This window comes from Sturnus vulgaris, chromosome 27 (genome assembly GCF_052056855.1).
Source record: "Sturnus vulgaris isolate bStuVul1 chromosome 27, bStuVul1.hap1, whole genome shotgun sequence".
NCBI classification, from domain to species: domain Eukaryota; kingdom Metazoa; phylum Chordata; class Aves; order Passeriformes; family Sturnidae; genus Sturnus; species Sturnus vulgaris.
In genome coordinates, this window is record NC_142269.1 from 1,448,396 (window position 1) to 1,473,376 (window position 24,981).

At 58.7% G+C, this 24,981-nt stretch overlaps 1 protein-coding gene across 1 annotated transcript; it reads left to right on the forward strand.

Moving 5' to 3' along the window:
* Positions 1–6,554: 6,554 nt before the first annotated feature.
* LOC106858234 (vasoactive intestinal polypeptide receptor 1-like) lies at positions 6,555–15,711 on the forward strand. The gene is made up of 12 exons (XM_014884782.2): positions 6,555–6,833; positions 9,602–9,709; positions 10,470–10,579; positions 10,819–10,916; positions 11,346–11,478; positions 12,175–12,328; positions 12,839–12,899; positions 13,175–13,241; positions 13,347–13,438; positions 13,593–13,722; positions 13,989–14,030; positions 14,190–15,711. The coding sequence occupies exons 1-12, from the start codon at positions 6,683–6,685 to the stop codon at positions 14,280–14,282; spliced, it is 1,239 nt and encodes a 412-aa protein (XP_014740268.2). The 5' UTR covers positions 6,555–6,682; the 3' UTR covers positions 14,283–15,711.
* Positions 15,712–24,981: the final 9,270 nt, after the last annotated feature.

Below are 24,981 nucleotides of genomic sequence, written 5' to 3' on the forward strand. Positions count from 1 at the left end.
CAGAGAACATTGAATTCCAGCAAAATCCACTCTGTGCCCCCAGAGACCCCAACCCATCCCAGCCTCAGGCACCTCCCCCCGCCCCCCCAGCCACACTTCCAGGCCGTTCCTCTGGGAATTTTCATGGATATCACATCCCAGATCTGCTGTGCCCCAGTGCAGAGCTGGGAACTTTTCCCAATGTTTCAGCCCGCGGCCAGCTCCTCTCGGGAACAGATCTCTCCCAAAATTCTCGTTCTGCTCCAGAAAGGCACCAGAGACGCCCCCAAATCCTCCCCCGGGCTCTGAGCCTGGCTGCCTCAGCCCCCAGCCCTTGGCTCCAGTCCGGGCTATTTTCTGCTTGATTGGATTTTTCTCTGTGTTCCTAATTTTTCCGACCCCCTCTGGATTGCTTTTCTGCCTTTTGTTATAATTCTAAATTCCCATTATTTGCCCATTTAATTACTGTGCTGCTTCCTGCCTGTTTTGGCAGAGCCTGGCTGGGCTGATCCCGATTTTATCTTCTCTTAGGAGGGATTCAAGCACCAGGGTGAGGGTGAGGAGTCTAAGGCAGCCTCGTGCCAGGGGTGGGACATGAAGGGTGAGAGGGACCTGCTCGGAATGTCCTCAGTCCCCCATGGCAGCCTGAGCCCCTCTGCAGGGGTCATTATTGAGAGAGGGGAGAAGAGAAGGAGAAGGAGAAGGAGAAGGAGAAGGAGAAGGAGAAGGAGAAGGAGAAGGAATTTGGGAAGTTTTCTTGAGCCAAAGCAAGCACAATTGTGTTGTGCAGCAGGGCAGGACAGGGCAGGGCTCAGACCAGGCTCAGCTCTGGGCTGTTCCTGGCTCCAGCCTGTCCCCTGTCCCCTGTCCCTTTTCAGTTCCCCCAAAACATCCCATCAGCCCAACTCCTAAACCTCTCCAAAGCCTCAGAGTCACAGAATTAGGGCTGCAGGTCAGGGTGGGGACAGTCCCAGGGCAGGAGCACTCCTGGCCCTTTGGAGGAGCAGGAGGACGAGCAGGAGGGTCCATGGCCAGAGGGGCCTGAGTGGCAAGACAGGAACTGGCCAGGACAGCAGAGCCTGGGCACAGCAAAGTGCCAATGTCGAGGCAGGTGGGATGGGGACAAAGGCAGCTGTGGCTGTGCTGTCCCCAGGACACTGCCCGGGTCACCTTCCCTAAGTAGGAGGTGCCACCTCTGCTGACCCCCCCTCATTTGACTCCCCCACACTGGGAGAGGTGACAGCCCTGGGCTGGTTTGTGTTCCCACCTTGGTGGGGACACATAAAACATCCATTAGGAAAACCCACGAGGGATCAGAGGATTCTCCAGCTCTGATGGGGATGGATCCCACCAGAGGGATCAGTGGCTGCTCCCTGGAAGAGCCACCCAGTGCCAAGGACACCCTGAGGATGCCCAGCAGAGGATCTGCTCTCTTTGGAAGCTCTGGAGCCCCTCTCTTACAGCAACTCTGGGATTTCTTCTGGAAACTCTTGAAAACCCTCCCCTACACCCAGCACAGGGCCGGGATCTCAGCTCTATCCCTGCTCAGCACAGGGTGAGTTCCAGGAGCTGTGCTTTGCACCAGGAATTCTGCTTTTCAGGACCAAGGCCTTGGAATGGGGTCAGTCCCTGGGGACCAGGAGGGACAGGGACCTTCTGCCCCCGCCTTGGGCCGTGTGGGTGCTGCTCCAGATCTTGGAATGGGATCGGTGGGATCCAGCCCCTGTCCGCGGGGCATCAACCAACTTTGGCAAAAAAACAGAGCAGAGGCAGGCAGGGCATGGTGGCAGGTCAGACCGGGAGCACCGGGAAGGTGAGGAATCGAGCTCTGAGCTGCCCTGGAGGTGAAAGCACATCTCTTGTGCCACTTCCTGGGAGACCAAGCGGAGCCAGAGAGATTCCCAAAGTGAGGAAACCCCGGCAGAATCAGCAGCCTTGCCCAAGACTCGGGGGAGATGAAGAAAGCACCGCTGAGGCAACACATCCCCCCCAGCTCCTGCTGTCTCCAGGGGCTCCCAAAACCAGTCCCAGAGCAGTTTGTCACTGCACACGGGGACAAACCCGAGCTCTGGGGTGGCAGAGTGGGAGCTGCTGTCCTCTGGGCTGCCCACCATCACGCTGTCACATCCAGGCACTCCGGAGACACCTCTGGGGACACTCTCTGTGTCCGGAACTGTGAATGGGTTTAAGCTCCTCATTTTGAACGATAACTACAAAAAATCCCCTTTCCAAGATGTCTCACGCTGCCAGTGCTTTGATCTTCGTCGTCCCCAAGCTGTCACCCAGCCATCGAGGATTCCTCTTCCTCCTAATTTCCCTTCCCAGGCTTGTTTCCTTCCACGGAGCCCAAAATCCAGGGAGAGGCGCGGGGCGGGAACCCCACCTGGCTACATCCCTGGTGGGATGGAGGCAGCACAATCGGTGATCCCTGAACGAGCGTTTGTCACCTGCAGGAAGAGTCCTGTCAGTGACTCCCTTTGCTTTGGGAACGGCTGAATCATCCCAAACTCCCGGCGGGATCGCTGGGACCGCCCACGGCTTCGGGGCAGCCTCTGGGGACATTCCCTGGGCAGGGACACAATCGCCGTCCCCTCCACCAGAGCCGTGTGCCCGAGGCAAATCCTCCTGTCCTGTCCTGTCCTGTCCCCTCCAGCTGTCCCCACTGCCACTGTCACTGCCACATGAATGGGCACCGCCGCCCCATCCTGGACCCCCTGTGGGAGCCCAGAGCGTTTGGGATTTGCATTCCAGAGTTTGTCCTCGTTTCTTTGCCTCTTGCCCCTGCCGAAGGGGGCAGTGGCCCAAGGCCAGCGGGGCTGGGCAGGTCACCCCGCCCCGGGAAGGTCAGGCCACCACGGCCTGTCCCGGCTCCTCCCCGCTGGAGGAAGATCGGGAGCAGCTCGGGAATGCGCGGGTGGGAGTCACCCCAGGGACCCCCGGGCTCTCCGTCCTCCTGGGAAAGGGGAGAGGGGTTCCCATCCCACAGCGACGCTTCCCCGATTTCCGCTGGCTTCCCACCCAGCCCAAGCTGGGCACAGAGCCCGCAGCCCGTTTGGCATCAAATTTGCCTTATGGGGACACCTGGGGCGCCTCTCCCCCCAAAAAAAATCCAGCCCACGGGGGCGGTGCCGGGGGGCTCGGGGTTCTTCCAGCAGGGACGCTTTAATTCGGGCTTTAGGCTCTGTCCCAAGTGTTTATGGGCTGCTGTGAAATTAAATTATTAATTTGGGTGGTTCCATTTCAGATGTTAATGAGCCTGGCCCGGCCTCGGCAGCTTTGGTGTCAACATAACCCCGGGCTCAGCCTTTGCCTCCTCATTACGGCAAACGAGGGCGTGGAATTACTGCGCACCTGGTTCTTTCATCCGCCTTTTTTAGGGCGAGCTCATTTACAGATAACTTCTTAATGACACCCCTCCAAAATTTGGGATGTGACCCCCAGAGACTCCCCAAAAACTGGGAATGAGTCCCCTAAACATCTTCCTTAATATTGGGAATGGAACCTCCAGAAACCCCTAAAATGCTCCCCAAAATTGGGGATGAGACCCACAGAGACCCCCCCTCCCCCCAACACTGGGGATGGGATGGGACCCCTAAAGTCTCCCTGGAATTGGGGGTCCCATTATTAAAATAATTAAAATGGTGATGTTTGAGTAAAGATTCCCCTTGCTGAGGGAGCTGGGGCTTTCCAGCAGGGAGAATTGTATAAATACATTTATTTTACATAGCCACAATATATATTTTTATGGATTTTATACATATTTCTATATTTACAGAGACATAATTTTATTTTTTTCTGTAATAAGAGCCTAGGTGATGCCTGGGGGTCTGGATCCAAGGCCAGCCCCATCCTTGGGGGAAGATCCAGAAATGCAGCTCCCGCTGTTCCCTGCTCTGTGTCCATCCCAGGCTGTTCCTGGGGTCCCCCCAGACCTTCCCTGCTTTGCTCTGGCACCGAGGTGACAACATCCGGCACAGACTAAAACACCAAAATCGCGCCCCCAGCCCCAGGGCTGGGCAGAGCTGGGCTCAGTTTGCAGAGCGGGTGGGGCTGTCGCACACCCAGAGCCCATCCCAGAAGTTTCTGGGCAAGGGGGAATATTGGGGAGGGGTTCGGGGGTGTCCCAGGGAGGAGGGGCAGGACGGGGCCAGGGGCCAGGGCTGGGACAGCACTGCCGGTCACCCTGGAGCCAGCAGAGCCAGGCTGGGGCAGCTCCGGAGGGAGCGCCCCTGTCCCCCCATGGGCACGGGTGTCACCCTCGGCACCCCGCATCCCATCCCGCTGCGCCCCCACTTCCCACAGCCTGGCCCCAGCCCAAGGAGCCGGGAAGGGCTCGGTGTCCCCGCTCGGCATCCCCTGGGTCCCGCTGGGGGTCCCGAACCGCCGGTGGGTGCTGGGGGCAGTGCCAGCCTGGGGGTCCCTCCCGAGCTGCTCCACCCAACCGCAGGGAGAGCGGAGGGAGGAGCCTGCGGGTCCCGGATCCCCGAGCGGTGACAGCCGGGCTGGAGGAGAGACAGAGCCCAGCGGAACCGGGGACAGCCACAGCGAGGGGACACGGGCAGGGGACAGGGGCAGCACAGCCAGGGGACAGGGACAGGGGGCAGGGACAGCAAAGCAGGGGAACAGGGACAGGGGGACAGGGGGACAGGGACAGCCACAGCCAGGGGACACGGGCAGGAGCTGGCGTCACCCAGCGGGACCGAGACCCGCAGCAAGGAAGGGTCCGGAGGGACACGGGGCAGGACAGGGCTGGGAAGGGCAGAGGGGAGAGGGCAGGAAGGTGCTGGGGCACCCCCGGAGCCCCGGGTCATGAGGGAGGAGCTGGGCTGTCCCCAACCCCTCGGGGACAGAAACGGGACCCCACGGAGGGTCCCTGGGGGATCCTGGCAGCTGCCCCGGCCCCGCTCGCTGCTGCTCCTGCTGCTCCTCCCCGCGCTTCAGGTGAGTGGCCCTGGGGACAGCACGGGGACAGGGTGGGGGGCACTGGCGGTCCCCCCATACCAACCACCCCAAGGCCCGGGAGCAGTGAAGGATCCTCCTGCCCAGGGTGGGGGCTGCCCATCCCATCCCATCCCATCCCATCCCATCCCATCCCATCCCATCCCATCCCATCCCATCCCATCCCATCCCATCCCATCCCATCCCATCCCATCCCCATCTGTCATATTCCCGAGCCAGGGGATGCCCTGCAAGGCCCCCTTGGGGACTTTCCCACAGCTCCACGCTGGGGACAATGTGGTGACAAGGCTGGTGCTGGGACCCCGCAGGACTGGGCAGAGCTTAGAGCCCCCCAGGTCCCACAGGTTCAAGTTCCAGGGATGATCCCTCGGGAACGGATCCTCCATCCCACAACCTGCGTCCTACAGCCCTTGGAGGAGCCCTGAACTCCCTGGGGAGCATCCACAGGCACAAGGACTGGGTTGGATGAGGGGACAGAGGACAGGGACAGCCGTGGGTGGTCCCCACCCCAGGCCAGGGCCATGGGAATGGCACCAAATCCCTGCGGGAATGGGGGAGACATGGGGGGGTTGTGCTGCCAGACTGAGTGAACTGGTCAGGCTGCCCTGGGGAAAAGGGAAAGGGAAGCTGGGCTGTGGGAGCCCTGGAGGCTTGGAGGATTTTAGTCTTGGGGGGAGGGTTTGGAGGGTTTTAGAGTGGCATCCGGCCCCTTCCATGGGGAGAAACTGAGGCACAGCAGAATTCCCTGCCCTGCAGGGAGCTCAAAAGGGAGCCCTGCACATTCACTGTTCCTGCTCCAGCATCCTGGCCCTGCTGCCATAAATAACAAACCAAACCCAGCAGCCCTGCAGGTAAAAGGGTGAGAGATACCCCTCTGCCCCTTCCACATCCAACATCACTGGCAAGATGGAAGAGGAGAATTCCTGGGCCTTCCTGGTACTGTGCCCAGAGCCAGCCCCAAAATGCCTTTTCCAGGCTGGAAATTCCCTTGAAGTCTTGTGTTCAGCAGGAAAAGGAAACAAAATCTCCTGGAGGAGGTGAAGAAACCCTGAGGCGTGGCTGCATGGCCAGGACAGGGCAGGGCACAGCAGGGCAGGGCTCAGCCAAGGGATGCTCCAATGTCCCACACTTCCCTCTCTTGGGAAGTTCACAGATCCACCCTCATCCCTCTTTTATCACCTTTTACATCTCTGGACACTCACCTAAAACAATCAGCAACCCAATCCCAGGTCCTGGCCCCAGATCCCTGTCCCAGACAGCCCTGAATCCACATGCTGTAGGGATGCTTGGGAATGGGCAGAGATAACGTGGGAATGGACGTGGATGGATGCTTGACAATGGCCATGGGTGCTTGGGAATAAGCACAGACACTTGGGAATGGATGTTTGGGAATGGACAGGCAGTTCCTGGACTGCTCTCAGTTCAGCCTCAGCCTCCTGGTTCTCCAGCTGGGAGCTGAGGAGGCAAATCCCAGAGCAGGGATTCCCAGACATCCAATCCCTGCACACCGGGCCACCACAACTCTCACATTTTTGGGATTTGGACAGTCTCCCTGGTGTTCCATCACCTCTGCTGGCAAATCCCAGAGCTGGGAATGTGGGGTTTGCTGTGCCCACATCCCACTGGGACAGTGGGAGGTGTCCGTGCCCATGGCAGGGAGAGAACGGGATGAGCTCTGCGGTCCCTTCCAACCCAACTCCATGATTCCATTTCCACAATTCCACGAGCCCAATTCCACAATCCCATGATTCTCCTGGCTGCCCTTTCCCCCTGTCCCAAGGTGCGAGGGACTCATCCCGACTGCTCCGTCGTCCTCCAGTTCCAGGAGCGAGAAGCGGAATGTCTGGAGAGGATCCGGAGTGAGAGCCTGACACCAGCACTGCCTGGGCAGGAAGGTGAGGCTGAGCCTGGGATCAGCTCCCTTGGGAGCAGGGGAGGAATTCCTGAGGGGTCCTTGGAGGGTGATCCATGGCAGGGGATTGCTGAGCACACATGGATGTGGAAAAGCAGGGATCTCCAGGGAAATGGAGCACAGCACCAAGGGAAAGGGCAAGGAAAATCCCTGGAGAGCCCCAGAAATGCTAGAGGGAATAGAGGGAATTGAGGGACACAAACAACAGTGGGAATTCAGTCCTGGTGGATTCAGAGAATCCTGGAAAGGTTGGGATTGGAAGTGACATAAAAGCCCACCCAGTGCCACCCCTGCCATGGCAGGGACACCTTCCACTGTCCCAGGCTGCTCCAAGCCCTGTCCAGCCTGGCCTGGGACACTGCCAGGGATCCAGGGACAGCCACTGCTTCTCTGGGAATTCCAACCCGGTCCCTCCCCACCCTCCCAGCCAGGAATTCCTTCCCAAGATCCCATCCATCCCTGCCCCCTGGCAGTGGGAGCCATTCCCTGTGTCCCGTCCCTCCATGCCTTGTCCCCAGACCCTCTCCAGCTCTCCTGGAGCCCCTTCAGGCCCTGCAAGAGCCTCTGAGGTTTCCCCCGAGCCTTCTCACCCCCACAGGGAGGGATTCATGGAATATGGCAATGCTGGATTGGTCCATGCTCCTGACAGAGGCCCCTTGATACACCAATGCCAGGGCTGTGGCCACCAGCACCAGTGTTACTCTGTGGTGTCACCATCTCACATCTGCTCCCCTTCCTAATTCAGTAAATTTTACTGCCATACATTTTCTGAGCAACTCAATTTTCCCATATCTGGATTTTAAACAAATTAACTGGTTGAAAAACCAATTTTCAAGTGCTGCTTTTGGACATACTTTTAAAACTGCATCTCAGTTTCCATCCAAAAGTGGAATGGCCCAAATCCTGGGCAAAAAATTGTCGCCTGGAGAATAAGGAATGTGTCATTCCAGGGGTTTCATCTCATAGCACTGGAAAAATTAAGCAATAAATGCATATGAAGGTGCATAATTGCTTAAGTAACTCTGCAGAGATGTCATTTATCCTTCAGCTTAGCAGGGAAAAGCCAAATTGATTGGAAAAGGTCAATTTTGCAACCTGGATCGTGCCAGCCAAGGGGAAGGAATCTCACTCCAGGAAAACATCCGAGAAGCAGGAATGCATAATTAAAACCTGGATTTAATCCTGGGGTTCCTGCTGCCCCCTGTCCACCTGAGCTACATTCATCCCTGTCCCTGCCTGTGCCACCGTGAGGAGTGTGACTCAGATCCCATGGACTGGGTGGGAGGCTCTGGGATCTCCTTATTCCATCCCAATATCCCATCCAGCCCTGCCCTGGGCAGTGGGAGCCATTCCCTGTGTCCTGTCCCTCCATCCCTTGTCCCCAGTCCCCCTCCAGCTCTCCTGGAGCCCCTTTAGGCCCTGAAGGGGCTCTGAGCTCTCCCTGGATCCTTCTCTCCAGGTGAACATTCGCAGCTCTCCCAGCCTTTCCTCAAAGTTCTTCCATTCCTTGCCCCATTTCCGTGGCATCCTCGGTTTTATGGTGGCTACAAATTCTAGAGGAGGCGCTGGAGATGCTCCAAAGGCTCCTTTGGAGCCAGGCTGGGGGAGCTGGGGGTGTTCACCTGGAGAGAAGAAGCTCCAAGGAGAGCTCAAAGCCCCTGGCAGGGCCCAAAGGGGCTCCAGGAGAGCTGGAGAGGGACTGGGGACAAGGCATGGAGGGACAGGACACAGGGAATGGCTCCCACTGCCCAGGGCAGGGCTGGATGGGATATTGGGCAGGAATTGTTCCCTGGCAGGGTGGGCAGGGCTGGCACAGGGTGCCCAGAGCAGCAGTGACTGCCCCTGGATCCCTGGCAGTGCCCAAGGACGGGGCTTGGAGCAGGCTGGGACAGTGGAAGGTGTCCCTGCCATGGCAGGGGTGGCACTGGGTGGGCTTTTATCTCACTTCCAATCCCAACCTTTCTATGATTCCCTGCTTCCACGGCCCCAAGAAATGAAATGACTGCTCTCAGTGATGATCCAAATTCCGTGCTCACTTCCCTGATTGCCCAGAGCAAAAATCAAGCCCCAGTTGTGGATGCACAATCTCTCCCTGCCTGGACTGACACCCCCAGGCTGAAATCAGAGGAAACTCATCAGACTCATCCAATTCCACATTTCCTGGCTGAGAATGGACGTGGCTCCAGGTGAATAATGTGGATGTGCAAGGTTAATGATGGAGCTGTCCTGGGACAGGAGCTGGCCTGGAATGGGATGTCCTTGTCCCATCCTGGGCTGCTGCAACACGAATTCCTCCAGGCCCTGAGTCTGCCGTGCTCATTCCCAAGAACATTGGAGAATGATTTAAACAGGAATTCAGTGCTGGATAGGGAAGCAAAAGTTGTTTAAGCTGCTCACTCACAGCAAGCCTTGTATGACTTCCTTCTGTCCTTGGGGACACATTTCGAGCTGAGCCTCCGGGTGCAAAAATCCAGCATAAATCTGTGTTGCCACGGGCAAATCCCAGCCCATCCCACACCCAGGGTATTCCCACGGGAGGTCGGTGTGATGCAGCCCCAGGAACTCCCAGGCCCGCGCTGCAAGGGGGTCCCAGCGCCGGGAGAGGATGCTCCAGGACCGGAGCCAGGATGCTCCCGGTTCCTGCGGGGCACAGCGCGGGCCTGGGTCGGGGGCAGCGGCGGCGAGGGCCCGGGGCTGTGCTGGCACCCGCACGTCCCCTCCCGGTGTCACCGCTGTCCCCTCCCTCCCCAGGCTGCCCGACCGACTGGGATGGGGTGAGCTGCTGGCCCGCCCTGCCCCTTGGCCAGTCCCGAGCTGTCGCCTGTCCCGACATCCTGAACGTCTTCAAGAAGTCCAAAGGTCTGAATCCAGCGGGGATCGCTCATCCCATGGGACTCAGCCACCCCCCAGGGACCCCTGTGCCACCCCAGCCCTTTCCTCTTTCCCACAGCTCCCGCCTCTCCAAAACAAATGTCCTTGGTGTAAATTGCAGTCCAAGCAGGGACAGGAAAAGCAGAGATTCAGGGAGCTGCAGGACCCAAATCCTCACATCCCACTGTGGGTGGGGACCTCGGGGACCTCATCCTCCATCCTGGTGACACCAGGACAGTCCCCTTGCTGCTCGGTGCCCTCCTTTCCCCCACACCATCCTAATGCCCCGAGCTGTCTCCATCCCTCTTGGGTGGCTGGGAAGGAGAGCTGGAGCATTCCAGCACTTCCTCAGACAGGAGTAATTTGGGAAATGTTTGCCTTGGGGCAGGAGCAGGAGACGCTCGATGGAGCCCTCACGGGATGGAGGAGCACTTTTATAGCTTTAATTCTCAATTCCCTTCTGCTGGAGAGATCTGTGCTTGTTTTCACACCCTGCCCAGTTTTCCTGGCAGCTCCAGGCACGGGGCCAGAGGAGGAGATGGGATCCAGAAGGGATGGGGTAACAATGGGATCTGGGAGGGAAGGGGCAGTGATGGGATCCAGCAGGAGCAATGGGATCTGGGAGGGATGGGACAGCCAGGCCACTCGGTACCACGCTGCTGTCCCCATCTATTCCAGGCTGGGCATTTTGGGGGTGCCATCAGAGGTGACACCCATGGCTCCCCTGAGGCCCCTCCTTGTCCTGCAGGGCTGATCCAGAGGAACTGCACTGAGTGGGGCTGGAGCCTCCCCAGCCCCCCCTACCACAGCTCCTGCCAGCTGGAGACCCTCAGCAGCAACAACGACACCGAGGCCAAGGCACGTGGGACCCCTGGGGCTGTGGGGAACTGTCCCCTATCCCATGTCCCATGTCCTTTGTCCCTTGTCCCCTGTCCCATGTCCCATGTCCCCCTTCCCTACACTGCTCACTGGGCAAAGAACCGTGGAGGTGCTCCTGGGGTTATCCCATCCTTGGTGGGGAGGGGCTGTCCCTGCTTGTCCCACACCAGCACTTCCCAGTCCATGTCCCCTCACCCTGCTGGTGCTGTCCCTTCCAGAGAGGCCATTTTGTCACCATGAAGGTGCTCTACACCTGTGGCTACTCCACGTCGCTGGCAGCGCTGCTCCTGGCCATCGGCATCTTCTCCTGCTTCAGGTAGGGCTGGGAGCTGCTCCAGCTCCATGGGCTGCAAGGACACGGGATAAACCCCAGCAGGGATGGCTTCCCTTGGCCTCTCCCCTCCTGGAGCAGCCAGGACCTGTCCCTGCCACCAGGAGAACTGGGAAGAGAGGAGAGGAATGGCAGCATTGTCCTTCCCTGCTGGCCCTCTCAAGTTCTGGTTTTGCGGATCTCTCCGTGCTGTAGATTTGAGCTTTCCAGAGGTTTCTGGGATGTTCTCTTGTCCCTGAGCAGCCCCAAGCACAGCACAACCCTGCCCTGCCTGATTTTAGAGCAGGAAAGCTTCTCCAGAGCTTTGTGACCATCACCAGCAGTGATCCATGGGCTGGGCTCCAACCAGGAAAGGAGGCACCAAAGCACCTTCTCTGCCCCTGCTCGGGCCCAGCCCATCTCTCCCTCCTGCAGGAAGCTGCACTGCACCAGGAATTCCATCCACATCCACTTCTTCACCTCCTTCATCCTGCGGGGCACTGCTGTGTTCATTAAGGACAGCGTCCTCTTCTCGGATGAGTCCATCAACCACTGCACCATGTCCACGGTGAATCCCAAATCACAGCCTGGGAATGGGCAGGGAGAGCAGCAGGGGCTCACTGGGAAGGGCTTGGTGGGACCCAGGGTGGATTTATCACTGCAAAAAGGAGAGAGAGAGGCTGTGAGATGGAGGAAATTCTGTCAAGGGTGGCCTTGAGGAGGTTCTGCATTTCTGCATTTCCCTCTGTGCACGGAACAAGTCCTGTCCTCAAAGCTGCCACTGGCCTCAGCTGTGTCTCCAGTGGTGTCCCCAGTGGGGCTAAAGCTCAGCACAGCCCCACCAGCACCAGCTACTGCTCAGATTTGAGGTTTTCAAACAGGAACCTCTTAGTGAAGAGACCACACTGAGAACACCACGGGCACAACCACAGGGTTTTTAAAGGTCCTACAAAACCAGCCTGTGGTCACCTCCTCATGGGGCACAGGCAGAGCAGAACCTGGTGCAGGTGATGTGAGGGACTGGGGCAGAGTCCCTGGGGCTGCACTGAAAGGTCATCACTGAAAGGTCATCACAGGAGTCTTCAAGAGGATGAGGAGGGTGACAACCTCCTATGGGCTCAGCACAAGGTGTGATGCACCCTGAGCTGGGGAGTGACAGCCCCCTGTGCCCCCAGGATAGGGTCTGAACTGGGGGGTGACAATCCCCTGTGCCCCCAGGACAGGGTATAACACACCCTGAGCTGTCCCCCTCCTCCCCTGGCAGGTGACCTGCAAAGCAGCCATCGCCTTCTTCCAGTACTCAGTGCTGGCCAACTTCTACTGGCTGCTGGTGGAGGGGCTGTACCTGCAGACACTGCTGCTGCTCACCTTCACCTGCGACAGGAGCTACACCTGGGGCTACATCCTCATGGGCTGGGGTGAGCCTGGGGACATCCCGGACATCCACGGGCAGGAACCACCTGGGAATGGCCTGACCTGAGACCCACCTGGCCAGAGGTCCTCAGATCTGAGACCCACCTGGCCAGAGGTCCCCAGGGCTGTTCCCAGCATGTCCCCACCCCACCATCTCCTGCATGGCCTTGGTGGGCACCTGCCTGCTCCTGCCAGACCCCGGAGCTGCTGGGGAAGCGTGGCCTGATCCAGGACAGGTCTTCCCTTCCCACACTTGCGGGAACAACCCATCCCAGGTGCCTGTGTGTGCTGTAAGAGCATGGGGACAGGAGGGTGGCCAGGAGGTGACACGGGCACAACACCATCAGTGGGTACCATTTCCTTCTCCTGGAGAAGGTGGGAAGGTTGTCACCTTCCTGCCACATCCAGAACTGAGCTAGACACACATTTCTGGGGACAAGGGACAGGGGAGAGGTGGCACAGGGGCTTCCCAGAGGACTGGAGGGACCATCCCTGTCTGTGTCCTGTCCTTGCAGGTGTCCCCATGGTCACAGTTGGGGTGTGGGTGCTCACCAGGCTGCACTATGATGACCACGGGTAAGAGCAGCTGCCCCTTGGCTGCCCCTTGGCCCTCTCCAGGCCACTTCAGCCACATGTCCCAGTCCAAGTCCTGGAAAATGAACTTTTGCCATGGGATACTCAGGAGGGGAGGACTGGGCCAGCATGTAATTTCAATGTTATTTCTCTTTCCTGGTGGGTCCTGTGGCAAGAGGGGTACAAAGGGGTCAGGGGGCTGGCCAAAGAAGTGGCAGGGGGACAGCTGGGCCACACAAGTTCCAGTGGGTGCCAGAGCCACCTCTCCTGTCCCATAGGTGCTGGGATGATTACTCCAGCCCGTACTGGTGGGTGATCAAGGCTCCCATCCTCCTGGCCATATTTGTGAGTGTGTTCCCTGAGAGTCCCACCCCAGAGCCAGGGGTCCCACATGGCATGGGGACCCAGCCAGGGGCTGTGCAGAGCCTGAGACGTGGCTTCCTGAGGCAGGTGAACTTCCTCATCTTCCTCAATGTCACCAGGATGTTGGCACAGAAGATCCGGTGCCCAGACCTCAGCAAGACCCACAAGCAGCAGTACATGTAAGGGGATGGGGCTGTGCTGGGGTCTGGGGTCCCAGGGCAGGGGAGTCTTGGAGACCTGCCTTTCACAGAGAGCCTACTTGGGGTTAGCACCAAGATTTTGGGGAGGTCTCTGGGGCAGTGGGAGCAGCCAGACCCCTCTCACTCTCCACAGGAGGTTGACCAAGTCCACGCTGCTCCTCATCCCCCTCTTCGGGGTGCACTACGTGGTGTTCGCGCTCTTCCCCGAGCACGTGGGCGTGGATGCCCGGCTCTACTTCGAGCTGGTGCTCGGCTCCTACCAGGTGAGATGGGCAGGGAAAGCCCCCATGGTCCCACCCCAAATCCCACCAGGAGCCCCTGGGATTTGGGGCTTTGTCCTCTTCTGGGAGAGGGTGCCCCCAAATACCTGGGGCAGGGCACAAGGGTTGGGCCTGCAGAACCTGGCACTGACTTGCTCTGCCCTGCGGTGGCTCAGAGGGGTGGGAGGAGGTAAAGGCAGGGAGAAGATGAGCACGGAGGGCTCCAGTTCCTTCCTCTGGCTGGAAATTGCTCTTCTCGTCCTCTCCAGGGCTTCCTGGTGGCTCTGCTCTACTGTTTCCTCAACGGGGAGGTGAGTGTGTGTCCCCACTCCAACCCTGGCCACCAGAGCGGGCACAGGGACACCCTGAGGGTGCACCAGGCAGTTCCCCCACCCCCTGCCCCCCCGTCCCCTCCCTTGGGTGCTGCCTGGTGTCCCTGGGTGCCAGCACCGCCCGTGGGGTTGGTGCAGGTCCAGGCTGAGATCAGGAGGAACTGGGGCAAGTGGCAAAGGTCCATGGAGAGCAACGTCTTCAACCTGGCCACCCAGGACTTCACAGCATGACCAGGACAGCATTCCAGGGAAGTGGTGCTGCTGGAGGAGCAGCTCCATGGCTGTGGTCCCACAAAGACCCACCCCCCCCCCCCGATTTCGGAGTTTCTAACACCCTCAGAGGGTGGTGAGAACAACCACAGGAGAGGCTCTGCCTGCTCAGTGCTGGTGGATCTTGCACCCTGTGGTGGCACCTCACCCCCCGGAGCTCTCACTGCTTTGGGGCAGAGTTTCAGGCAAAGGGAGGGGAAGTTTTCCACTTTTCTGCCTGAAACTGGGAAGGAAACACAAAAATTCTTTGCCAAAGGACAGCTGGTGGATTTTGTTTGCCCTGAAGGAAAACGAGTGGCAGCGATACTGAAGGGATTCACTGATGGATATTTTCCCCCTTCCTTGGTTTACAAAATCATTTCCCTCCTGGGAAGATTCCTAAACACAGCCAGGAGCCTCCCTAGGGATGGTGGAAGGACACAGAGAAAAGCAAAACCCCACACCTCTACAAGAGACCCCCAATGGCCTCAGTTCCTCCCCAGTTCCCAAAATGCTTCCCCTTCTCCCGTGTTGGTTGATTGAACTGGAGATGTTCCCTTGCCAGGAGAGCTCTCCCAGTCCTTTGCACTGAGGAATGGCTTCCCTGGAGGCTCTTTTTCCAGGGATAGGAAGGGGTTTGACAATAAAACCTCATTCTCAAGTCCAGCCTCGCTTTTCAGAGGGTTGGTTTGCTCCACAAACCTGGAGAATTTGGGACTGGGGGTGCTTCAGGATGAAAATTCCACCCATGATGGAATACCTGGAAGTACCTCGCAGGCAATCTCTGCTTTTCCCTAGCCTGGTGAAGCTCACAGAGAGGAGATGGAGGAGGGAGGTGAGGAAGAGCTCAAGGTGAGGACACCACGAGCTGTCCCAGAGGTCCAGGGGTGACCTGTCCCCTCCCCACCACCCCACAGCCTGTCCCACCACCGTGAACATCCTTTGTCCTCCTGCCCTGGCAAATGGTGTCTCCAGGAGTGAGAGAGGCCCCAAATGCCCTTTTGCCAAACTTCCTGGCCTTTCCCCTGCACTGAGACCGGAGCCACCCGATCCTGGCCTCGCTTCTCATTCTGCCTGGGTTGTCATTTCTCTGTGGTGCCACATGTCCTTCCCTAAATAAATCCCACTTGCTGGACCCTGTCCCGACTGAGGGACCTCCAGAGATCCTGTCTGGGATGGCACTGAGAGGGAAACAGAGCCCCAGAGCTGATCTGAGGTGAGATGGGAAATGTTCCATTAAAAACCCTCCAGAGCCAGCACATCCTGAATCATTAGGAACCCTCCAGAGGAGCTCGGGAGCTGCCAAATAAATCCCTGTCTGCAGCCAGGAAGGGCCCAGAGGTGAATATAATCCCTCTCCATCATTAGTGAGGATGGAATGATTGGCAGGGGTGAGAGAGCCGCAGATTGAGCCAGGACTGGGGATGCTCAGTGGGAACATGTTTCCATAAAACTTTGTAAAACTATGTATTTGCACCTATTTTCAGCTGCAAATGGTTTTTTGGGGTGATAAATGACCCCAAATGACCCTCTGGGGTTTGCTGGGTTTTGAACCCCATGGGCTCCATGCAGGACTGGATTCCAGTTTGGGTCCAGGAGGGGACTGGGAATCGCCCTCAGCCTGCAGGAAAGGTTTTCCAAAGGCTCCCAGCATCTCCAAAATTTCATGGAAAGGGATCTTAAAGTATTGAAAGAGACCGTAAAGCTCATGGGCAGGGACACCTTCCACTGTCCCAGGTTGCTCCAAACCCCAATGTCCAATCCGGCCTGGGACACTTCCAGGGATCCAGGGGCAGCCACTGCTGCTCTGGGCACCCTGTGCCAGCCCTGCCCACCCTCACAGCGGGGAATTTCTTCCAAAGATCCTCATGATCTTGGAGGTTTTTTCCAACCGAAACGAACCCGGGTCTGTGTTCGGGAAGGCTGAGCCCAGGCAGAGCAGGGTCAGGTTTCCCACACCCCTTCCCCAGCACGGCCGGAGTGCCACAGCCTGGAGCCTGCTCACCCACCGTGTCCCGAGGTCCCGTGTGTCCCCGCAGGGCCCGAGCAGTGTCTGGGGACGGGGATGTTTTGTCTGGAGCCGGAGGGTGGCACTGCGGCCCCTCCACAGCGGCAGGGGTGGCAGCGCTGGAGCTGGAGCGGTGTCAGCGCGGGGAGCGCGGGACACGGCGGGGACAGCCCGGGATGACAGCAGGGACACCCCGGGGTGACAGTGGGACCACCTGGGGTGACAGCGGGGACACCCTGGGGTGACAGCGGGGACACCTGAGGTGACAGCGGGGACACCCCGGGGTGACAGGGAGGACACCTGGGGTGACGGCGGGGACACCTGGGGTGACAGCGGGGACACCCCGGGGTAACAGTGGGAACACCCTGGGGTGACAGCGGCCACTGACCCTGGCTCCGAGAGCCCCAGCGAATGAGGTAAGAATCACACTGCTCTGGCCACTCGGGAAGAGCTGGGACAGCCCGGCAGCTCCGGCCACGTGCGGGTTAATCCGCGATGGGAAGGGGAATAGCCGGAGTGCGGTGCCTGATGCTGCTCTCCGTGCCCGCATCCTCCGAAGCTGCCAGGACTCCCTGCCTGGGAGCACAGAGTGCCCTGTGCTTCCATCTGCTCCTTCAGCACGCTCCGGGATGGTCCCGGCTCTGCAGCTCGGGGAATTCGCCCTCCCCGTGTCCCAGCACACCGGGAGCTCCCACCTTCCCACCTTTCCCTGTGCGAGCAGCTCCGGCTCTGCCCAGTCCTGCCTGCACAGGGACCAGCAGAGCCCCCGGGACACTGCCAGGGCAGTGCAGGAGAGCTGGAGAGGGACTTGGGACAAGGGATGGAGGGACAGGGCACAGGGAATGGCTCCCACTGGCAGAGGGCAGGGATGGGTGGGATATTGGGAAGGAATTGTTCCCTGTGAGGGTCGGGGGCCCTGGCACAGGGTGCCCAGAGCAGCAGTGACTGCCCCTGGATCCCTGGCAGTGTCCCAGGCCAGGCTGGACAGGGCCTGGAGCACCCTGGGATAGTGGAAGGTGTCACTGCCCATGGCAGGGGTGGCACTGGGTGGGTTTTTATGTCACTTCCAACCCAATCCATTCCCTGATTCTGTGATCCTGTGGTGGATCCAGCACACAAAGCCAGGGCACTTCAAATACCCCAGGGTCCCTGAGGCCAAGCACTGCCCTAATTCCACCCTGGAAACCCAAGGACACATTTTTCCCAACTTGATCAGGGTTGTCAGTACCTCTGGATGCTGCAAGCTCCCATTCCCATTGGGATTTACTTGGTCTTGCAGAAAGAACTGTGTCCCTGTGCCCTGCTGGGGATCCTCAGTGTTCCCACATCCCACAGGGCAGGAGACACGTCCCAGGGTTTCCAGCCTCACTCCAGGCCTGCTCTTGGTCTGGGAAAAACAAAAATGGACCGGTGCAGCTTGAAAAGTCTTCCCGTGGTGACAAGACTGGGCTTGGGGCAGTTGCTAGAAGCCACCAAACATCCCCTGAATTCCCTGCTGTGACCAACAGAGCAAGTGGAAAGTCCCCACAGCCACAGCAGGAGGGTGTCCCTGTCCCTGTCCCTGTCCCTGTCCCTGTCCCTGTCCCTGTCCCTGTCCCTGTCCCTGTTCTGTCACTGCTGTCCCATGCACAGGGAATGCTCCATGTCCCTGGATCCTGGCTGTTGTTCTGCTGCTGAGCTCCCAGTGGGCTCCCAGTGCCAGCTCTGCCTGTACCCATCCCTGGGAGCTGATCTGGGCTCTTCCCTCCTTGCCTCAGCTTTATCCCCTCTCAGCCTGCTCGGGGCTCCAAGCCAGCCAGAAGAGCCCTGATTTTTAATCAAAGAGATCCAACTTATGCCTCCCAAAGCAAACCTTTGGCATCCCCTGCATGGAGCTCATCCTGCACCAGTTTTCCCTGGAGAGCTGAAATGCCTCCTGCTCTGCCTTATTCCCACAGCCTCACACAGGAAAGGAAAATCACAGAGTCAGAAGCAGAATCAATCCAAGGAACTTCACTGCCAGCTCCCTGGTGTCAGGGCTGCAGGCCTGGCTGTTGATGTGTTGATTGTGGAGGATGCTGGAGAGGACAGGGGTGAGGCAGGGAAGGGAAGGGGATTCCCATGGGACTCCAGGCTGGGAAAGGCAGGGGCTGAAGCTCCACTGAACTGGGAAGTTTTCTCCAGGGTGTTTTAGGACTGGAAAAGCAGAAATTATTCACAGGAACGGTGGTTTTGGGGAGGTGATGAATCCCCCTGACCAGGCTGAGCGCTGGGGTGGCTGCTCCACCCCCAGGACAGCCCTGAGCACACCAAAAGGGGTGACCCTCCAAGCTGGGTGCCCCTCCACCCTCTCCTCCTGGCCCCGGCTGCACCCGGAGCACCCCACGAACCTCGGAAGTGCCTGGGCTCGGCAGGAACACCCAAAGGCCCCATCAGGAAGCACAAAGAAGGGGGACAACCCCACAGCAAATCCCCTTCCTGTGTCACCCCGGTTCTGGCTCCTGGGGGTCCCCGTGGGCAGGACAGGGACAGGGCCATTGGATGCTCCTGGGATGTTCTGGTGCAAGAGGGTGGGCGGGGGAGGGAGACCAAAAAGTGACAGACCCCCCTCGTTTGCCAGCAAGGGGAGGAGCGTGGCTGCTCCTGGCTGCTGAACAATGGGAATGACGCTCCCCGAGAGCCGCGGGCTCGGGGACAGCGCTGGCAGCGGCCTTGGCACCGAGTGCCCCCCCGCCCTCGCAGTTGTCCCGCTTCGCTTTCCAGTCGCCTGTCAGTGGCGGGGAGGCGCTGGCCAGGGTCGCTCCCACCTCCCCGCTCTCCATATGGTGCCAAAGCCGGCCCGGAGGCACCTCCACACCTGGGACGCTCCGCTGTGCCTGGGCAGGGGGATGCCCGCCGGCAGGAGCCGGAGGCGATGGAGACCATGGGGGCGATGGGGGCCATGGAGGTGATGGGGGATGATGGGGACGATGGGGGCCATGGGGGCCATGGGGGCCATGGGGCCGCGGGGGCTCCGGCCCCGCCAGAGCCGTGATTGGCGCGGCGGGGGACGAATGCCACAGCTGAGACGGGCCAGGCTACCTGAAGGAGCCCGCATGTCCTCAGGTTTCACTCATGACCATCTGACAGCAGCAGCAGCTGCTCTGCCAACTCGCCGAGCCAAAGCCTCCAGGAGTCGAAGGAGAGGGAAATTCTGGCCCTAAAAGGTCTCTCCTTGGGATTTCGAACTCTCCACCCAACAGTAAGTACTGGGCTCAGCCCTGGGCTGCTGCCAGGGCCCTGGGCAGGGGCTGCAGGGTCTTGGATGTCCCCATGTTTGTCGTTGTCGCTGCGCCTGGAGCGGTACTGGCAATGTCCCGGGATTTGCAGTCAGAGTGCTGGAGGTGGATGGGACCAGGATGGATTCTCTTGTCTCTGGGGAAGTTTTTGGGGCTAGAGGCACCTGCTGGACCCCTCTGCATGGAAAACTGTCTAGGACAGGGGACAAAGTCCCCACAACGGTGCAGGCAGGGCACAGGGCAAGGGTGGCAGCAGCCAATGGGCCCTCAGTGGCCACAGAGCTGTGTGAGGATGAGAGGGGACGGTCAGGGACGTGGCAGCAGTGGGCTCCTGAGCCACCTTCCCTGCTGCAGTAAAGAACCACAGGCAGGGCTTACAAGTCGCAAGGCTCCTTTCTGCTGGCTTCTCCTCCTGGAGGTCTAAATATAAACCCAGGCCTGGGCAAGCCAAGGTTGCAGGAAAGGTCTGCGGGTGCTCCCAGTGTCTCCTTTCGGGAAGGGCCCTGTCCCTGCAGAGCCCCCGTCCCCCGTGGGGCAGCAGGGAGGGATCCCGAGGGCAGAGGGAAGAGATGAGACCCCTGTGCCTTGGGGAATGTCAGGGATGGGGTGGCAGGGAATGGGAGGCTGTTCCCACACTGGGGATGTGGGAGCAGCCCCAGTCACAGCCAAAAGGGTGCCAGGGTGGGGGTTCAGAGCTGGAATCCCCCATGGCAATCAGGCAGTGCCAGGCTGGGATTCAGCTCAGGGTGTTTGGGTGCAGTATCCCCCCTGTGCCAGATCCCATCGCTTACTGCATGGGCAGGGCCTGCTGTGCACCCCCAGAAATATGTTGGGGTTTATCCAGGGGCAGTCAGCCCCCATTCCCCCATTTCCCCCATTCCCCCCATTCCCCCATTCCCCCATTCCCCCGTCCCTCATTCCCGGGGGCCTTGCGGAGCTGCAGAGGGATGTTTGCCGAGTACAAGCATTTCCTCCCCTGCCCTCACGGGCACTGATGGAGCTGTCAGGGATCAGCCTGCGGCAGGCGAGGGATGGAACTGCGGCTGCCAGCAAGGGACAACAATTCCGTAAAGCCCTGGGGACAGCAGGACATCCCAGTCCCATTATCCCGCGGAGATCCCGTGTAGGTTGATGCAGCGCTGGAGTTGCCCCCTCTGGTCCTTTCCAGGAAAAATGTCGTATTTATAATGGTTTGAGGGGGGAAGAGCATATTTACAGGAACTGATTAACGAGCACAAAGTCCTGCCTTGACTCTGCTGTGCTAATATTTAAATAGCATTTTCTATTTTCTGGTGTGTATAGAAGAGTCCAGTTCAGACTCCGCGGAGTCCCTTGGGGAGCTCCAGCTCCACTCAGGGAAATTTGCTGAATTTGGGGTAGAAGCATGAGAGACAGAGCCACGAGGAAACGCCCAGCACCGTTTCTGTTGGCAGCAGGTTGGACTAACGAGGTTCTGTTTGCAGCAGGTTGGATTAATCAGATTTTGTTTGCAGCAGGTTGGATTAATGAGGTTCTCTTTGCAGCAGGTTGGATTAATGAGGTGGTTTCTGTGCAGGGGAGAGAGGGGGAAGGTGGTGGATGCTTTGGGGAGTTGCGAGGGAAAAGATCTCAGTGTAGCTCAGGAGAGAGAAGGGAGGATGCTCAGCCTCTGTGCCTGTCCCTGTCCTTCTGCCTCCCTCCTGGCATACATAAATCCCTGGGAACATCTTGTCTTTGGGTCCCCCTTCTGCATTTCCAGGTGGATGTGGATGAGATCCCTCGGGCTGTGAGGCTCAGTGTCTGTGACAGCTCCAGGTGCCCCGTGCTGGCCCTGTTTTGCAGGTGTCTGCTCCAGAGAATTGGGATCCATGGGAGCCATGGGAAAAGGGGCATCCTCCAGCCCTGGGAAGTTGCAGGGCTTCCAGTATTGCAAATCCCATGGGAGCAGCAGGTCTGGGATCTGCTCCTGGTGCTGTGCCGGGGATCCCTGCGGGAGCTGCTGTCTCCTTGCATCTCCCGGATTGGGACATTCTTGGCCCCCGTGTCCCCGAGCCTGGGGGGGCTCCGAGGGGCCAGCAGGTCACTTCAGCCCCACGCCACTCTCCCTTCCCCCACGCTGTCCCCTCGCTGTCCCCTCGCTGCCCTCCCAGCACGGCTCAGATCTTTTCCAAGCCTGACACGGGAGCTGCTGGCAGGGAGGAGCCGCAGCTTTGGATGACACCCGAGTGCAGGGTGGGCAGTGGGCAAGCGCAGGGTCCCCACTTTAACCCTTCTCTGGCTGCTCAAGCCTCCAGCACTGCCAACCCCCCTCAAAATAACCCCGAGCCGCCACCCAGCCCGGTGTCCCCTTTCCAGCAATGCCCTGTCCCGCAGCAGGGACAGCAGGAGTGGGGATGGGGTGGCATCCCCGGCTCCAGGCAGGAACGGGTCAGTGCGTGGCTGCAGGATGGTGCAACCTCCTATTTCCATCTGTGGCCGGGGAGAGTATCCCAGGATTTCACAGCTCCCGGGCTGTGTGTGTCACCCCCGCCCTGAGCACAGCAGGTACAGCCTCAGGGCACCGAGCCCCAGGAACTCCACGGCAGCAGCGATCCGGGAATTGTAGGGAATCCATTCCCTCGGGGGTTTGATGCTGGTGCAGGAGCGGAGGCTGGGTTGGATTTTTGGGGTTGATGTCCCTGGAGGAGCTGTGCCCTGTTGGAGGTTCAGCACGGAAGATTGGGCTCTCAAAGGGAGGCAGCGCTGGGATGGGCTCGGCTGAGTCTTTGCAAGGAGCTGGAGGAGGAAGCGGCACCGTTTTTGGCAGGTGCAGAGCACCCAAAGCAGTGGAGAGTCCATGGAAGGTGCTGCTGGAATGGGACACAATTCCAATGGAATTGTGCATCCATCCTGTCCCATGGAAATCCCCAGCGCCAGCACAGCTGCTGGGTGTCCTTGTCCCAGTGCAGCACCAGGCTGGAGCAGGGTGGCTGTTGCCAGGAAAAGGCCAGAGAGTGTTGGGAGGGCTCCTCTTTACTCCCCAGGCAAAAAGCAGTGGAGCTGCATTGCTCCCTTGGCAGGGAATTAATTCTCCGTGTGCTTAAAATCATGAAATCAGGGAATGGTTTGGGTGGGAAAGACCTTAAATCTCATCCCATTCCATGGGCAGTGATACCTTCCCCAATCCCAGGGTGCTCCAGCCTGGCCTTGGACACTGCCAGGGATCTAGGGGCAGCCATAGCTGCTCTGGAAAATCCATTCTAGTCCCTCACCATGCTCACAGGGAGGAATTTCTTCCCAATATCCCATCCATCCCTGTCCTCTAGCAGTGGGAAGCTGTTCCCTGTGTCCTTTTCCCCCAGCCCTTGTCCCAAGTCCCACTCCAGCCCCCTGTGCTGCTGCCATGGGGGAGCTGTGGGTGACACCCACTGGCCCTGGCTGGGGGACTGTGGTGGCACCTGAGGAGCAGGAACTGCTGCAGCATCTCAGTGTCCCTGCTCTGGCTGGGAAAAGGCATCCAGCAGTGCTGGGCTGGCCCTGGAATCATTTCCCAAGGGCTTTCAGCAGATCTTCCCTTTGGCTGGCTTCGGGGTGGATTCCAGGCAGCCCTGGGGTGATGGATCCGCATTGAAAAAAACCCACATTCCTGCTGGCACACTTGGCTTGGGGCACGCTGCAGGCAGAGCAGCAAACCCCACCCAGAGCAGGGTAAAGAGCCGCGGTGGTGACAGGAACCAGCACTGGGGACGTGCCATTCACCGGAGCCACCAGTGCGAGAGGTGTCTGAGCCACACAGCCCTGCCCAGCACTGAAAAATATCTGGAATTCAAAGGATAATGCTGGAAATTGAAAAATTAATTCTCTTTCTTGCTCTCTAAGTCTTCTGAGCCAACTGCTATTTTAAAATAGAGTGGGAAAAGGCTTGGGGTGACTTAATTTTTTAAAGTATTGTTTTCTTGTGAAAATCACCCACCCTCTGCTTTACGGCAGCCTAAAAACCCAGCGAATTTCCAGAACCCTCGTGGTGGAATTCCAGCATCCCACAGCAATGTCCTTAGAGCCATTTATGTGTAAAAGGAAATTCTGGAGATTTCCTGCCTCTTTCCAGATGGTTTTTGTAATGGAGATACAGCACAGAATTAAGGGACCTCAATTTATCCAGGGACAGAAGCATCAAACTCTTCAATGGAACGAAAAGGGATGTAAATTTGTTTATAAAATGGTTGATTTTGTCTGGCACAACCGAGGGTGCTTATCCGAGTTCCTGAGAGAAACTCTCAGAATCCCGGAAATTCCATTGCCCTGCTTAGGCCCTGGGAAATCTGCAGGACCTGAGGGAATCTCCCCAACCTCTGCAGGTGAAGTTCCACACCCCCTGTGCCACTTGTGGATAAAAAAATTCCATTTCATGTCAGATTTTTTCAATCTTCCTACATTTTTTCCTAAAACTTGTGGGAAATACAGTAGGCACTAAACAAACAAACACCTCATAAGACTTTTTCAGCCTGTGGCATCCCTAGGACCATGCCAGGGGGGTTTTCTGCAGCCATCAGACTTTCCAACACAGCTTCTGTCACTCTGCAGCTTTCTGGTGCCCTGGCTCCTGGCTGGAGCAAATTTGTGTATTCCTGGCAGCCTAATCCATGGAATTTGGGTTTCTTTAAACCTATTCAATGCATGCAGGTGGGGGGAGGGGATTTCATGGACACAGAGCAGGGTTGGGAATGGCTCAGGGATCTTAGAATCATGGAATAGGTTAGGTTGAAAGGGACCTTAAAAAACATTTAATTCCACCCCCCTGCCATGGGCAGGGACACCTCTCACTGTCCCAGGCTGCTCCAAACCCCAGTGTCTGACCTGGCCTTGGAGACTTCCAGGGATCCAGGGGCAGTCACTGCTGCTCTGGGCACCCTGTGCCAGCCCTGCCCACCCTGCCAGGGAACAATTCCTGCCCAATATCCCATCCATTCCTGCCCCCTGGCAGTGGGAGCCATTCCCTGTGTCCTGTCCCTCTGTCTCTCATCCCAGGTCCCTCTCCAGCTCTCCTGGAGCCCCTTTAGGCCCTGGAAGGGGCTCTGAGCTCTCCCTGGAGCTTCTCTTCTCCAGATGAGCACCCCCAGCTCTCCCAGCCTAGCTCCAGAGCAGAGGGGAGCCAGCCCTGGAGCGGCTCCGTGGCGTCCTCTGGTCTCATCCCACATCCCTGTGATGTCGGGGATGCATGCAGAATCCCCATCCTCCCTTTCCCTGCTTCCCTGGGAATGCAGCCCAGGACAGGACTGGGAGGCAGAGCTGCTCCTGGAGCAGCAGGGATGTGCTGGGGAGGGAGGATGGTGGCGATGGCAGCTCTGGAGACATCCCCGAGCTCCCAGGGCTGAGCTGTGACTCAGCCCCAAACCCTTCGGGATCAGCTGGGCCCTGCTGCCCCACCCGGGTCCCTGTTGGGGATACTCAGGATGCA